Raw genomic sequence first — 18,051 nt, 5'->3', positions numbered from 1 at the left:
GAAGAATTAGCTCTTCTGATAATTTATCTGGCTGTCTTTTTTTTTTAGCTACTATATGAGCAACTTCATAGAAAGCTAGAACAGCCATTTCATTGTTTGAACTTGATGTAAAACTCTTCATTTATTTCTTGTACACTTGTTTACAAGCCTACTTAAATATTCAGATGATTTATTTGCACAGTCACCATGTCTAGTTTGTAAATGCTGCTGCAGTTTTGAAGGTTTCATGAACTTAGTTGATAGAACTTTGCTACAAATAACACATTGTGGCTGCTTCTCCTGCCTTTACCTAATGCTGTGAGTTTGAATTCCTAGTAACTATCTAAATACTTTCGATGTTACTTTATATTTGTGAATTTGAAATGCTACATGAATTTTATATCTATCTTTATATCTATCTATCTTCACTGTTTGGATGCTTTAGTAAACCTGATGTCAAGCAATGATCCATACTGTTCAAAGGAAAATTAACTTTAAATCACAAGTACCACTTTCTCACTTTCTTAGAGAACAGTTAACGCAAGACCGAACCAACCATACTGTAAAGAGACATCTGTATTACATCTGTAATACTGGCAAGTGGCTACAAAGTACAGCAAACTCTGCCAAAATAAATAAAATTGTAGATGTTGGAGTGTTATTTCTACTAACAAAGGATGGCTGGTAGAAAAGAAATGGGTTATTCAACTCTACCCAAGTAACTGTACAAACATTCTTAATAAATTTTGAGGCTGGAAATCCTTGTGATAAAACTAAAAATATTCTTACAAACTGAGAACATGATAATGTTAAGTACATGATTAGAAAAAAAATTAAGGCAGTTTTAATTATTAATGCATTTAGTAAATAATTTGTTTGTAAGGTTATCCTATTTACTGATTAGATTTGTAGTGCAAAATTGCTGATTCATTTCTTTGATAGCAGTATTCAGGAATGATAATTACTGCTTTTTCTTCACTATGTATTTGATAATATTAACAATTTCTGCAGATAATTTAACTCTTTGAAAGTAGACTTGTATGTGGGAAAAGTATGAATGTACATAGTTTTGATATAAAAAGTACTTGTTTAATATTATATTGAAGTGAATCTTAAATTTTTAAGTGAGAAAAAAAATTTATCACCTGCCTATACAGGAAAAACAAGTGCAAGCTTCTTTTTTTATTATGAGAATAATATATCTTAACATAAGATGATAATTTGAGCCCAGCTAGGTTTCTGTTGATTCTGATGCTAAATATTTATGGGACATAAATATAATAGTTACATAAAAGAGTTATTCAAATCCAATAAATAGTAGCACAGGAAAATTCTTTACAGTATTAATTGTTTAAAAATGCCCTGCTAGTAGCAAGTTTTTTTAGATATCTTACCATCATTAAGAAACTTTTTTAAATATTTCTTATATATAATTTCTCTGTCTAACTCCGTGATAAAAAGCTGTAGCTAGCAGCTGCATTGGGAGCAACTTCTCTTGATCTTAATGGCTGCATTAAATGTTTAGCTTGCTGGGAAATTAAAATTTGAAGTAGTAATGTACAACATATTTACACTTCAGTATGGATTTAAGTTCTTTAACTTCAGATTTATCAGGGCTAGAAACGGGGGACTGTGGTGACTGGAAGCGTCACAAGGCGGGGGTGTCTTCCCCTGCGGGATTGGGATGTTTAATTTCAGTTTCCTGTTAACTATCAGGGCAAGATTGGTGGGGGGAGGGGTGTCGATCAGAATCAGAAGTGTCACAAGGCGCTTTTGACTTAACTTCAGTAGTTGACATTAACAGTGATAAGTGTACAACAAGGCTTTGTATGTATGAGAAATTCGTACATCTTTAATGGTAATTACTGCCTTAAATGTTTGATTTGAACTCTCCTTCAAAGAGAATACACTGACAGCTTCTATTTCTTCATTAATTGTGCTCTTGTGTATGTGATACATAATTGGAAAGAAAATGAAAACTGTACTAGAGACCTCATGAGACTACGACTAAATAATAAAAAGGTTTATTAATAATTTTTTAGATTGTCCTTACTATCAATTGTGGTGTTGATATCACTTACTACAAAAGTGATATTGGAATTTTTAAACATATATTTGTTTAATTACTAGTTTTTATTTTTATAAATCTTAAAGAATATAATTTTGATTGCATCTATTTCTTAAATGGTGTTGATAACTTACAAAAAAAAATTAAATTGTATGTTGTCAGAGTTAAAATTAAAAAAAACTGTTAAGAATTTGAATGTTGAATTATGTTAAGAATTAAGTTTTAAATTTTAAGAATTTAATCTTAAATTTAACATTTTTATTTCTGAAATAATTAAAAATTATTTACTTAAGAATAATTATAATTGTAATATATCTCTTTATAATTATATTAATTTAATGTCAAAACCATGACCCTTCAATTGCCTGTAAAGATTATTATTATTTATCTTGAATTTTAAAGTGTATCTGTTGGAGGCAGGAATATCCTTTATATTGAATTTTTTCTTAATGTGCTGAGCATTTCTTTAAACAGTCAGTCATTCTTGTTTTTTGAAAAGATTGTGTAGAGATGTAAAGTCAGTTTTTCACTAGATGATCAAGTTTCAGTTGTTTATTATTTATAAATAGAATCTTATTAGACAAAAATAGACAAAAATTATTTTGAGACATTTTTACAACTTAAGTGTAAAAATGTTTGCTAAGCGTTTTGTTAAATGCGATAGAGTAGGAGATTGATCTGAGATAATCTTCAGTGTTAAAAATCAAAATGGTTGATACATTAAAAAACTAACTTCTGCTGTCTTCTGGAAAATCATTGCATAAACTATCTTCTTTGATCAGTATTCTTAACACAACACTGTTTAAAATTAATGAACATATAAAATCATTTTTCAAGAATTTAAAGAATTAGTTAACGCTAATAGATTAATTACTTAGTGTTGTAGTGGTTTATTAAAACTATGCATTCACTATTTATTAATTGTTATTTCAGTGATAAAGTGTGATTCCATCTAAGAAGAGCTTATAGAATAATTGACTTTGGAGGAGTGTAAATCCATATGTGTTTAAGTATCACTTCTACATAATAAAAAATTGGTGTTTAATTGTCATTTTATGAATAAATTGTTAAGACTGATTTTTAAACAAACAGACTTGTTTACTTAAGACATATGATGTGATACATTCATTGTTTTTTTAGACCTTGAAGGTAGGAATCATACTCTACTACAAAATGATACCACAGCATTAACTGTAAACCAATTTTCTTTTTGTGATTGTTTAAATTCAAGATCCAAAGGTTTCCAATCTCACATAACCAGATATTTTCTTTAGGGAATTTTTTTAAGATTATTTCCAATAATAATAATAATCCTTTTATCATTGAAGAACTGAAGATCAACATAAAAAAATTTTAGGAGCAACATTATGAAAGGTGATTAAAAAATTGAAGCCTACCCAAAGATAGAGATGTATATTTTCAATGAAAATACATTAATTTTTATTGATTTTATTTATTGATTTATTTAATACTTTTTGAAAACTTGTATTGCCTGTACATAAATATACAAACAAGCAAAATTGTTTTCAGGATAATGTTAGAAAAATTATTATACTATTATAAAGAAAGAGTAATAGTTTGACAAAAAAAAAAAAAGGAAAAAAAAGATTAATTTTTTCTGTTAAAAGTGGAAATATTTGCCAGCTTTGTACTAAAATATCTGATCCAATTAATTTTATTGAAACTAATAGCACGCCTAGAAGTCAGCAACACTTTTGGGGGTCATTCAGTAATTAAAGGGAAGAGTTTTGTAAGCAGAAAAACTATTTTATAGAATAGAATTGAAACTTTTAAGTTGGAATGGAAAATATTAGTTGAAAAAATTTTCATCGTTTATAACCTTCTTTGTTCAAAATGTTTGCTCCATTTGAAATTGTATCGTGGAAGAACAGCGTACTGTGATTAGATTTTTAATTTCTGAAGCTGTAAAACTAGTCAAAATTTCCTCTCGTAAAACAGTACGATATAACGTATATTAACTGTACAAATTTTTATAAGTGGATTGAATAGTTTAAATCAGATAGAAAAAGTGTCACTGATTTTTCATCATAGCATAAGATCAGTGGAAGTTTTTACTGATGCTTTGTAAAATCACATTAATGATTTTTTTTTAACAAGGATACGTAAAAATTTGGGAAAATGCTGAAATCTGTAGTGTGAGTGGTGGCATTTCATTGTTCCTGATAAACTTACTACAAAATTTGTTCTACGTGGGTTCCAAGACAGTTGACTTAAATCGCAAATACACCTGAATTAACATTTATATGAAAAACAACGATAATGATTTTTTAGATCGCATAACTTGTGATGAAACTTTGATTTATCATTTGAGCCAGAAACCAAATATCTAGAGTGTGGAATGGACATCAGATACTCTGGCATTTCTTGCTAGGAAAAAATTCAAAGCCTGTAAGCATGTAAACCAATAAAGTTATGCTAATAATGTTTTGGAGTGTCATTAAATAAATATTTTTTCTACAGTCATTGGTCTCTTTTAATTATCGAACAATCCTCATATGTATATGTTTATATATGTTTTTTTTAGAAAATTTAACTAATTCATTAGCATATTGATATCTGTGCAACAATTTAAGATTAAATGAAATAAATATAAACCACCAAAAAACAAGTAAATAAGCAAATTAAACTTATCATATTAATTCCAAGAATTCATTTTTGCGGGAACTTCAGTTACTAAATTTTACAATAACAGAGCGATTCCAAACTATACATGTATATCAGGAGATGATTCTATAGCCAAAAAAAAAGAAAAAACATAAACATAGGTCAGAAAACAAACAGTTCATTAGTGAATTCCGGCTCGAAAAACATTTAGCCCTGCTTTTTGCTTCCTTTCTGAAATTAAACTCTATTAAAATTATTGGGGTGCAGATTAAGGGAGAAATTTAGTTTTTCCTTATGGTTTTTGATCTAAGAAATTGAATAAAAGTGGTTGCAGTCCTCTATCAAACTAAGGTTTTAAGAAAAACAGGGTAAAACATGAAAATGTTTTGTCGAAGGCACCAAATTTACTCCTTGATTTGTACCCCAAGAATTTTAGTGCGATTTAATTTCTCAGAGGGAGCAGAAAACAGGGCTAAATGCTTTGAGAGCCAAAATTCATTAATGAACAGTTTTGTGACATATGTTTATATGAACTTTTATCCTATTTTTGGCTACAGAATCATCTCAGGAGAGATTGCCATGTAATGTGGAATCACCTGTATATTTAAACATATTTATTTATAAAATTTTAATTTGTTGAATTGTGTTTTTTCTAAAAATTTTGAATTTATTATTGACATTATGCAAATTGTGTTGTCTAGTACTGGAATGATGTAATATATAAAACATTGTATTTTCCTTTGTTTCCTGTTTGCATTATTGCCAATCATTAGATTGTATTTTTATTATGTTTTTAATTAAATCATCATATTCGAATGTAATTTAGTAGTTTATCAGTTTATATTTTGTTCATATTTATAGATGTAATATTTCTCGATAAATGTAATATTACAATTAATTTTTCTATGATTATTACAAACTCACAAAAACACTTTTTGCAATCAGTAACACTATGTTTACATTCTGATAAATGGTTAGCTACATTAGATATCTTTTTTTTTTGTTTTTGTAAGCTGTGTAATATTCTTTAAATCTTTTTTTAAATGATTATTGGTTTTTCAAAAAAAAAAAAAAATATATATATATATATATATCAAAATCATAAAAAAAATTCAGCACAATTCACCAAAGTACAGAATCAATAAGAGCTCTTACCTTGTCTTATTTTCTTTTTTATAAATCAAAAGTGCTTTCGAGGAATTTCCTCATCAGTTGATTAAAATTGAAATTTGATTACATATTAAATACATTAATAAAATATTTAATGTAATATTATTACATACATGAAGTCAAAATTAACTAAAATAATTAATCTTTAATTTTAAAAACATTAAAAATTTTATACATGTTTGTGGCCAACCACTAAATACAGCACTGTACTAATATGATATAACTGTTACCTAATATTAACAAAAGTGTTACTATCTATAACAGCTTTGAGTATCATTATTAAATTCTGTTTGCAGATTGATTAGGCTGAATTTCTGTCTATATTTATATATATGATATTTTTCTAAATAGTTCAATTTTTTATTATTATTTTCTTTTGTGACTTCAATTATTTCCAAATTAGTTGTGTAAGTCAGTAATAGATTGTTTATTCACTATTAGATGGTTGGCAACATTAGAAAAATCCATTTTTTTTGTTAATACAGGGTCTGGCACATAAACCTGACGATTTTTGAGCGATAATAATTAAACTGTGTTTCGTACTATTAAAATATTTAATTTATCAAATTTTGCAATTTATAGTGAATTACTTACCTAGATTTTTAATTTTTTTTAGATTTTTTTTTTATTTGTCATCCAAATGTTTTCCATTACTCCTCACACACTCACTTAACCTCATTTTAAATATTGACATTGCTCGCTCAATCATCACTTGTGGAACCGCTTCAATTTCTCGTTGAATGGCCTCCTTGAGTTCTGCAATTGACTGTGGTCGACTACCGAAGACTTTATGTTTGAGATAACCCCACAGAAAAAAATCACAAACAGCCAGATCAGGTGAACGCGCTGGCCAAGGAATGTCGCCAAATCGGGAAATCAAACTTCCAGGAAAGGTTTCTTGTAGAACATCCATTGCGATTTTCGCTGTATGTCACCATCCTGTTGAAACTAAATTCCATGTCCTTGAAAGTCATTCAGTTTCGGTCGCAGAAATTCATTCAACATGTTTATGTATCGATGAGATACATAAACTCTACGATTTAACTCTTCAAAAAAATACGGGCTAATTATGCCGAACTTTGAAACCGCACACCACACTGTAACGTATTGACTGTGAAGTGGTTTTTCAAGAATTTGCCGTGGATTATGCGAAGTCGAATAACAGTAAATTTGTTTATTCACAAATCCTGACAAATGAAAATGCGCCTCGTCACTTAAAAGAATAATGGCATCCTGGTGGACATTTTTGAGGATGACCTCAGAAGCTGCTTTGGAAGACGTCCAATCATTTGCATTAAGTTGCTGCACTAACATCATCGTATACGGATGGATTTTCAGGTCGGCATGAAGAATTCATCGTACACTTCGATCAGAAATGGCTAGCGCAGCAGCGTGTCTTGCTGCTGAACGTCATGCAGACCGTGTAACAGTTGACCTTACAGCGTTAATGTTTACAGGCGTTCTCACATCCGTTTTCGTCCTGTTGGTTTCATTTTTAAAGCAGATGTTGTGTTCCTAAAATTCTTCACCCACAACAGTATTGTATTCCTACTAGGAACAGACGCATATCGATTTAAATTGAAATGTCTCCAAAATAAACGCTGTGTTAAATAACAGAGTCATTATTTTTAAAATAGGCTTCAATCACAAACGCTCGTTCATCCAACCATGACATACTGGCTACTGAAATAGCATGAATAGACCTGTCAATGTACAACATTCCCGCCTTCTCATTGACAGTGGTGCCAACATAACAATTACTACAAATCGTCAGATTTATATGCCGGATCCTGTATAATATCTAAAATGTTCTGCAAATCTTACTTTAAAAATCTATTAGTTTTCCCAATATAAGTTTGATCACAATCATTACATTATATTTTATAAATGCCGCTCAAACTATTAAAATCATTATTATAGTTATGGTTTTTATAAATGTCTTATTATATGGTTGTAGGGTTTATATGCTGGTTTATATTTTTCATCATTATAAACGTAATTAAATTTTTGATAATAATAGTATGAGTATTTTATATAGATATTATCAACGCTGTGCTTTTTATTTATATGCTTCAATGTTGTTACATATTTAGACTTTAAATTTTGCTTTCTATAAATACCATCAATTAATTATGTTTTATATCCATTTTTTACTGCAATACTCTTTATAATATTTATCTCTGCATCTAATTTTTCCCTGTTGTTTTGTGTGTAATGTATCACTCTGTTTAACATATTTATAAATATATTAATTTTCTGTGACCATGGATGATTGGATTTTCTGTTAATAGTTGTTTTACTTGCTGTAGGTTTTCTATATATATATATATTGATGTTATAATATGATTCTTTTTGTTGATTTCAATATTAACATCTAAAAAAACGTGCTTTTCTGCACTTTTAGTTTCAAATATAAATTTTAAATTGTCGTGATAGGAGTTTCAATATTTAAGATATTTTATTTATGATTATTTATATTTTATATAAAATTATTTATAACAAGTTCAAAGATAACCAAAATGTCATCAACATATCGAACTCATAATAAAATTTTATGTATATGAGTAATACCATAAACTATCTTATTTTCGAATTCCTGCAATCAAATTTCAGATATAACTGCCAATAAAGGAAGCCCCATCAGTAAAGTATTTTCTTGTATATAATATATGATTAAATTCAAAGTAGTTCTGTTGACATGTTTCTAATAATGGTGTGAAAATTATCAATAAATTTTGGGTTCTCATTATTATTTTTTAGTTTATTCTCTATTACACAAATTGTGTGATCTCTAGGCATATTGGGGTACATATTCATTATGTCATAACTTATTCTAGTATTTTTATTTATTGTCAAATTATTTAATCAATCATACCCATTTTTATATTATATTTATATGGTAAATTAATCTTATCAATTATTTTGGTAATAAAATAACAAGGTGCAATTAACGGACGTATTGCATTATGTATTTGACCTTGTGAACGTATTGACCTTGTTTATGTATTTTAGGAAGACCAGTAAGTTTCGGGGCAAACTGTTTGAATGGACACAATCTAGTGCGATACTTCAATTTATTATCATAATCAAAAGTTGTCTTATAGTTTGTTATTAAACTTTTTGTAATCTTTAAAAAATTATTGGTTGGGTCTTTTATATGCTTAAAATTATTATTTGTTATTATTATATTTTTCAATAAAAGTAATAACTGGTATTAGTAACTGTATGTTACTAATTAACACAAAATACTTGTATGTTTAACTAATTTTTTTGGTACTTACGTATTAACGCCACCGTAGCTACAGCTTTATTTAAAAACAAAGTAGTCAATCGAATTTCGGTGGAAAATCAACAGTCTCTTTATTAATTTTAATAATTATTTATATTTATTTATTTATTTTATAAATATAATTTAACCAAACTTAACCTACGCTCGCTTCGCTCGCTAACCTTGACTAATTAACACAATAATTTTTTGAGTATTTATTTAATAAATTCAGTAATTATTGCAATTATTTATTATTTAAATAATCAAAACACTGCTGTTAGATGGCATATTCATAATAATAAATTCAAATTAAAAAAAATTATAAATAAATATGTTTTAATATAGTTATACAATTTAATACAACTGAAGATGAGAGACCCTGCAAAAATTGATTCTTAGAATTAATATGGTAAGTTTCACTTACCTGTTAGTGTATTTTATTGGTTTATATTTAATTTAATATTAATATATATTAATTTATATTTTCTATATATATAATATATATATATATAAATAATTATAAAGCATTAAATTCCGTAGTTTTTTTAATTGAGATTGTTTTTAATTTAATTCATATTTTATATTAGCAAACACTATTTATGTACTAGCTCTCATTTCATGTTTCCATCTGATATTTTTCTCTTACTTCAAATTGGCCAATTTTAAAATTGTTTAACTTATTTGTGTATTGTTTTTCCCTATTTCAGAGTTGTCTTATTAACTTTTAACACACTTCTGTTAAATTTCCTTTCTTTATTCATGACTGTTATTTTAAGATAAAATTTTTCTCCTAAAAGTAAGACAATTTCTTCAGCAATTCTTGTATTTTTTTGTTTTTCTTAGTGTGTTATATTTACTTTACCTTTGTTTTATATGCACTTATTCTATCCATACAGAGAGAAGTTGTCTCCACAGAGAGAAAGAGAGAGAGAGGTTATAAAGTAAAGACCGTTTCATTGCAAAAAAATATTCTGAAAACTTTATAAATATTTTTTATTTCTCCTAAACTTCATACCTTGTACTATTTCTCTGTTTAATCGCCACATGAATTAAGACATTTATCATAGAAATACACTAGCTTCAGTATATCTTTGTTGTATTCTTCTGCTGCCAGTCTATTTAGCTACTGATTAGCACCATTTTTAAGTTCGTCACCCGCAAATTGATTACCACCCAAAAATTCTTTCAATTTCCCAAACAAATGGTAATCAGAAGGAGCAAAGTCTGAACTATATGGTGGGTGATTGCAAATTTCCCATCCAAATATTCTCAGTAAATCATGTGTCAGACCTGCAACATGTGGATGTGCTTTATCGTGCAGCAGGACAACACTGTCAGTCAGCTGCCCATGTTGTCGATTTTAAACTACGCGCCATGCGATGTTCCACGTGGCATGAAATCAATCAGCAGTATGCCAAACCGATCCCAAAAGACTGGCCATCGGTTTGCATCCAAATGGCTGTGGCTTGACCTTTGTTGGTCAGGTTGGTGATTGAGGATGACGCCATTCACTTGACTGCCATTTTCTCTCTTGCCTGTAATATGAAATCCATGTTTCATCACCGCTAACAATTGAATTAAGGAACTCATTATCTTGTTCTGTGTACCCCATCAAAAATTCCAAAGCAGATCCCATTTGGATTTTTTGTGATGTTCCATTAAGACGTGCAGCACCCAACGTGCACAAACCTTTCTGAAGCTCAAATGGTCATGAACAATGTGACCAACAATAGCTCTTGAAACATTAGGAAAAAGAAGGGCCAGGTCAGAAATCATTGAGCAGTGATCTTTTCTGATTTCCTCACAGACATGTTTCAACAAGTCCTTGGTGATTATTGAGGGCCTTCCTGAACGCTCTTCATCATGTAGATTTATTAATTTTACAGTCGGCGGCAACATCGATTTTCCTATTCATTTTATAATGTAATAATTCAAAGATACTACAATGCGACAATTTACAGACAACAATGAGTGTGTACATTACTAGCATAGTCATGAACATGAAATCATCATGTAAGATGATTTTTTTTATAAAGTAATACAATTCTAAGTAAATCTATTGTAAATTATTCACTTTTAATGTATTACTTTTTAATGTATTATCTTATGCAGCAAGAATAAGGTATCACTATAGTAATTGATAAGAGATGGTAGTATTTATTATATGCAACTACTATCTTATTCTTGATCTAGCCTTTTAAAAATTAAGTGAAAGTAAAATTTCTAATTTTAAAGTTTCTTTTCCTCATCCACACATTGTTAATTTTCCCTCCACGTACATTCTCTTTGTACACTTACCACTTTTTAGGTGTTTCTGTTCCAGATAAACATTTATCTCTTTTAATTTAATTCAGCAGAAAATGGTTGAAAATATACTTCCAGAATTCTGAAGCAGTGATATTGGAGAGGCATCGTTCTAGAATGACAGTAATCAAAGTAGTTACAAACGTATTTAGTGTGTGGTTAAAGAGTTTGAATTGTTTTTCATTTTGTTGTTAATTTTTGGCATATGTGTTGCTTATAAAATTTGCATATTGTGATGAATATGTTTTTGTGTACAGATTATTTGAGTGTTTACCATTTATATATGTTCTTTGTATCCACAAGGATGGGGAGGAAGAAAAAATACAATATTTAGTTCAAACTCTACAGTTTAATATTTATACTCCTGAGTTATTTATTTGTGTGTGCTTTTAGTATGTCAAGAAATCTTGTACATTTAACCAGTTTATGCTTTTGAATGCTAAAGCAAAACAAATTTTTGGGAAAAATGGTTACTATTTTGCTATAATTTGTTTTTATTGTAATTAATAAAATCTAAGATAAAGTAAGGTAATATTATAATTAATAACATATTTAATTTTATAGTCTTATTAAGAAAAGAATATTCAAATGAACGGTTTCAGTAGTTTTAATTATAATCACATTAATTTTAATTGTTGTAGCAGTTTCAAGAGGAGGAGCTAATTGAAGGTGTTCATCAGATGAAATATATGCCAGCAATTTATACACATTGTTATGATTTTTCGGGAACACGTTTATTTTGTGCTGGAGGACCTTTACCAGCAAACTTAGATGGAAATTATGCTGGTATTTGGCAATGAATTAGGGTAAAATGAGGTAATTTATTCATTATCACATTATTGAAAATGTATATATAATATATATATATATGTATATGTTTTATATATATATATATATATAAATTCTGTATTTGCTTTAGCGTAATTATTAATCCAGTGAATTGCTCTCAAACAGCATCAAAAAAGTTATTGATGTACTGGTGAGTAGAAGTTAGAAAAATATGTATTAATTTTTAATTCTACTTACCTCTATTAAGTAAATATAGTGGAAAGTTGATGAAATTAAATGCTGTTGATGCTGAATAATGCTCTTTTGTGCAAACTTAAAATAATAGTTAAGAATAAAAGTTAGAATATAATTAATTACATTAAAGGAAGTAGAATATAAAATATTAAAAATTTACTTGTAAAGCGTAAAGTAAATTTTTTTCTAATTTTATATTGTGTTTTTAAAATTCATAGATTGAATCAGTATCCTAAAACAATTTTAAGACTATAAAATATTTTGAAACAAAATTTGTGTTTGGTTTTGAAAGAAAATGTGTTTTTTTAAGAGTATGAATTTGAATAAATTATTGAGAAGTCAAATTTGTTTATCAAACTAAAAGATAGATGTAAATTATCATTTTTTTTATTGCTAATCATTGATTACTAAAAGTAATTCTTTTGTTTACTTGCAAAGTAAAAATTTAAAAATAATAGAAGTGAAAATCTTAAATTTGCTGGTCATAATTTCAATTTCCGAGTTATTCTTATTATACCATTTGGAAATTTTCATAGTATCAACATTTGTTCAGTTCAGAATGTGATAAGTAATTAGCATTTATTTAACTTATTTCAAAGCTTTCATCCAGTTCCATTAAAATCAAAATTAATTATAAGATGGATTGAACATTGTATGATTGAGTTTAGTCATTCTTGATTGCAATGTGTTTATTCTATTGTGAAAGGTCCTTCATTTCAATCTGAAAGAAGTCCTTACCATATCCATGTAGCTTCAACAATCTAGTAATTATTGTTGAATCTTTGCTCTAAAAATTGCTTCAGGCATGAAGTCAGTGCTGTACAGTGCTTGAGAGCATATCCTATTTGCATTAAACTGTGAGAGTTAAAAGTTTCCATTTTTAAAGCAGCAATGTCTTGCAGAAATGAAGTTTGATTTTTGTTATCTTCCATTAATTTTTTTATTTGAGTTGAATTTATTTTCATTTAATAGATAACATTGAACACTGTGTATTATTTAGTTTTGAGTTATAAGGACATCCAAGTAAGTAACGCTTTTTGAATCCCAAAACATGATATCATAATCTTGGCAGCTGAAGAATGTTTACGTTGTTCTTGTTAGTAGAATTAAAAAGTTTATCTCATTTCATTCGAGACTGAAAGTGTTGACTTATAGTTGTCAAATATTTTTGTGCTCTGATGTAAGAAGTCAAGAAGGACGCACTGTTTGTAATGCAATTTCATCTGCAGTATTTCTAACATAAATTTCTTGCTTCTGTGACAGTGGCACATTAGTTGTTCATTGATCGGGTTGAAATCTCTAAGTTTCAGTACATTGACAGAGGTACACTCTTGCACTTAACTACCTCATTATATATTGTTACTTGTAAGAAACATTCTTTTCTGAACTGTACTTTTATTTAGAAAGCTTGAATACCTATTTCAAGAGAAATTTTATAATTCATTGCAAACATTACTTTTTGCACATCCTGCGTGGTCATTATAACAATAGCAGACTAAAGAAGTGGAAGGTTTGATTCAGTACGATTTGTAAATGTAAACATATCTAAAATGTAGCCTCATGGATGTATTAAATCATGGAAAGGATGAAATTTTTTTTTGGCTTGTGGTGAAGTGGAGGTATAATCTATCCTCATATTTTCAATCAAAACGTATGTAGTAGGACCTAGTAATATTAGATTATAAGATTATTGTGAAATTTATTTCATGAATAAAAATATTTGGGTTGAATTACTATATGTAAAATATGTAAAACCTGAACAACTCTACAAACAGTTTTTTTGGTATGAGGTTCTGGGCTTGCTATAATAGCCAGTTTAGGTTGCAAAGTACTGGTTGAGAAATAATACTTTTGCAGGTACCTAACTAGTAATTTGAGACGTAACTGGTTCTCTGATTTAGCCTTTGTTGTGAATAGTTATTGATTTTGGCAGAGTAAAATATATCTTTTTCAACTAATCTTAATAAAATGTCACAAATTTTATAAAAAATAGTGCCTAGATTGATAATTTAATATTATTTATTGTTCTTAAAAACACTTGAAGTATTTAAAATTTTAATTAATTTATATTTTGCTGTAGCTTTTGAAAAATGGCACTGTTTTAGATTTATTTGTGCTTGAATATTGAAAGATTCAGATATGCTTCCTGAAAACTAAATATAGTAAGAGAATTTTATTTTTATGATACATGTTTCCTTCTGAGATGAATATTCTGGTTTAGTTGTGTGAAAGTTATTTAATCATTGATGTATATTTTCAATCATAAAACACACAGTCTAGTCTATGAAGAAAATATTGTTAATCTTTTAGTTTAAATAATGCATTCCAGTGACTTTTAAATTTTATATAGTTAAGAGATAATTAATAAAGTTCATAATTTAGTGCAATACACGAGCTGAAAGTTTGCTCCTTGCGAAATGCTGTGTCTAGTGTAGTCATGCAAAAAAACTTAATTCGCCTGCTCTCATATTCATTTATTTTTATTTCCGATGTTTTATATGTTATTATACATGATATAAATTTATTAACTCCACATATTAATTTATATGTATTTTAGTTTTACCCTTGTTCTTATTTCACTTATTTTACATTAACCACAAATAAATGCTAGTAGCATAAAAATATTTATTTTGATTTACCATAATCTAACTTTACTCGAAAACTGTTGTTAAATCTTCGTCGACATAATTGTTTTTGCTAGTAGATGAATAGTCACTGTCTTCATCATTACTTTTTCATAAGTTGATAAATTCTTCTTCAACATCATCAACTAAATGTTCTTTCTCCAAATATTCTTCATCTTCTAGTTTTTCACGTTCTCACATTTCAGTGACCTCGTTTTCTGTTTTATTAGAAATTCTTTCTTCACATAGTGTAATTGCGGCATTTAATTTGAATATGATGTTTCTTTAGGCTACATATCCTTTTATGATTGCCCGTATCTTTTTGATTGAATATAGATTTGAGTGCTATAGTGGCAGGCGAATGGCTGTGGGATTGTGAGCTTCCAGAAGACAATCCAAATATATGTCTTATGCCTTGGTTTGTGCTGCTTAATTAGTTTGTAAAGTTCTGGTCTAAGCATTTTAGCCTGAAGTTGTACTTGCTTCTCCTGTAACCAAAGTACCGTTTCCAATTTCTTAGATTTTGTGGTAGGCGCCTTATTGTATTGATTATTATGGTTTGCAGCATTATCTGGCTCTACAACTGATCATGGGGGTAGATTTGGCAGAGTTTGTTTTCCATCCACTTCATGAAATTTTTGGAGTTCATGTTATCATAATAATTCCCATTTGACTTGCTACTTTTCCATATCAGCAGAACATTGTTTATGAAATCCATCTCACCGCCACCGTACTTTATTTTCACTCTGTCTTGTTTTGATATAGGACAATGTATGCCCTGATCTGAATTTTCTGATCAGGTTTTGTTTGAGATATGAGAATATAAAATGTATATTTCATCTATATAAATAATGGGATGTTTTTCTTCTCTGTGTTTAATACCTCCTAGATAACGTATTCTTTATTCTCATATTTCATCATTTTCGATGAGAATATTTCTATTATTTTCTCCAATAATAAATAATATTATTTTCTCCAATAATAAATCCTTCGGAGGATTTCAAGGTCTTCCTAATGCTCCATACACCACCCTGAAAACAAATAGCCTGTTTCAGTTTATTAGAAATACCTTTAGCTGTAGGAAGCACTTTTTCTTGCAAATAGGAATTGTTAACAATTCGCCTGATTAAATATTTATTGAAACCATCTAAATTAGTAATTCTGTTTTAATTAGCATTCACCCTTGACTATGAAGAGTTTTCCTTCTCTTAAGTTTTGATGTAAAACTCTCCATAATTGTTGTAAACACTAAAAATATGTGAGAAAATAAATATTCACTAATATTAAAATAAGACTCCAAACATTTTATTGGAGGATAAAACACTCAAAATATAAAAAATACCAAAATACAGTTGAGAATAAACAAATAAACTTTATGCGGCATGCACTAGTTCACAATTAAACTGTAACAACAAGATTCTTAATGTGTTTAAATTTTATATACAAATGTGTCACATTATTAGTAATTGGATGATGTCATCTGTTAGATAGTACAGCAAACCACAAACCCCGCCTAAGCCAGCCAACAGTTCAGTTGATAGAGACAGGGGCAAACCTTCAGCTCACCTATATTTTATAGTTCACCCCTGTGAAAATACACTCCTTTCTGGTATAACCCATAGAGTAATTATTTTAGGAAAACAACAAAAAATATATATAGTTTTTTTTTGTAGAATTTACTGTGACTTAGATACAATTTAATTAAAATAAATAAAATAAATTTTATATTTAATAAAATATATTAAATTTGAATAAAGGAAATAAATTCTTGGGTAAATCATATCTTTTTTTAATTTAATGTCACACATACATCATTCATCTCCTTTAAAAACATTTTTTTTTTTTTTTTTAATTGTAGTGTAAAGTTTTACACAATTTATTGAACGTGGAATGTGTGTAATTCAAGAAAGACATTCTGGCACCCACTTGCTGAGTTCTTCATCTATGTGCATCCATGAGATTTTTGTGGAAATTCAGTTTTTCTTAATTAGTACAATACTGAACAAAAAACTGCAGAACATTTTATACGTACTTTACTAATCGTGAAGGGTTGATTCTTTTTAATAATTAAAATAAACCTTTGTATTTGAATCATCTGTAGTGAGAAAGGTTCATTTTGTTTGCTTTGTGTAAATGCATCAGCTCTGTTTTTAAAAATTATGCACTTTGACAGAGCCAGTAAATCAGCTGTACAGACATTGTGTTTATATATCCTTTACTTTTTCTGACTATATAGCCTTGACTTTTGTACAAGTTTTCTAAAACCAATTTTGTATAATCTAGTTTTCAACAAGCTAATTTTAAAAATTATGCTGTGATTGCATGCAGTCATGATAGACGAGGATAAGAAGAATTATCACAGAAGAAAAGTAGATTTTTATGTCAAAGAGTAATGTAATACGAATTGAAAATTTGTGTAAATGTTATGCCTTATGTAAAATCCAAAAGATTATTTTATTCATTGCTAATTTAACAATATTATTTGTAGTTTTATTCACTTATACTAAAATGCTCTCAATAAACTATTTATATAATAAAATATTAATTAAAAATATTTTTGCATTATTTTTTTTCATAAGTTGCTGAGCATAATCATACTTATTGGTGTCCTTTGCCTTTTGTATCCTTTCTACTGTAAATACATAGTTTAGGCCAGCTGTCTGTTAATATGTCAGACAACAAAACTAATATATGTTTTTTCTCTGTTGTAACGTTATTTCCTTCTAATCTTGCAGTTTTTTTATAAAAAATTCTTCTAAGATGTTATGTCATCTTAACCTAACTGAAAGTGTCTTAAAAGAATTTCACTTTTTTCATTACTGTAACATGATCTTTGTTATTTTAAACTAAAGTTCATATTTAGCAATTAGCTTTTTTGTATTGAATGAGTAAATAATTTAGAAGTGTATCAAGTAATTTTTCAGTCATGCTTTCTTACATTTTGACCCAAGTATTCCAGTTTGATTTAATTATTAGCTATAATATGTAGT

General features: G+C 28.2%; 1 protein-coding gene across 8 annotated transcripts in view; it reads left to right on the top strand.

The window, feature by feature from the left end:
* DCAF12 (DDB1 and CUL4 associated factor 12-like protein) overlaps window positions 1-18,051 on the top strand; it is a 75,644-nt gene that overhangs the window by 30,755 nt on the left and 26,838 nt on the right. For 5 of the 8 annotated variants that reach the window (XR_012754696.1, XM_075353707.1, XM_075353708.1 and 2 more), the window contains exon 6: window positions 12,056-12,230. Coding sequence is in view for 7 of the 8 variants with exons in the window: in XM_075353707.1 (XP_075209822.1) it covers window positions 12,056-12,214 (159 nt within the window). In the remaining variant the exon portion in view is untranslated. Of the gene's footprint in view, window positions 1-2,980; window positions 3,223-12,055; window positions 12,231-16,919; window positions 17,526-18,051 lie in introns of those variants that run through there. The other 3 variants (XM_075353711.1, XM_075353706.1, XM_075353712.1) reach the window with 3 other exon arrangements.

Source organism: Lycorma delicatula, chromosome 1 (genome assembly GCF_047948215.1).
Source record: "Lycorma delicatula isolate Av1 chromosome 1, ASM4794821v1, whole genome shotgun sequence".
Taxonomy (NCBI): Eukaryota; Metazoa; Arthropoda; class Insecta; order Hemiptera; family Fulgoridae; genus Lycorma; species Lycorma delicatula.
This window is presented reverse-complemented; position numbering and strand designations above follow the sequence as displayed.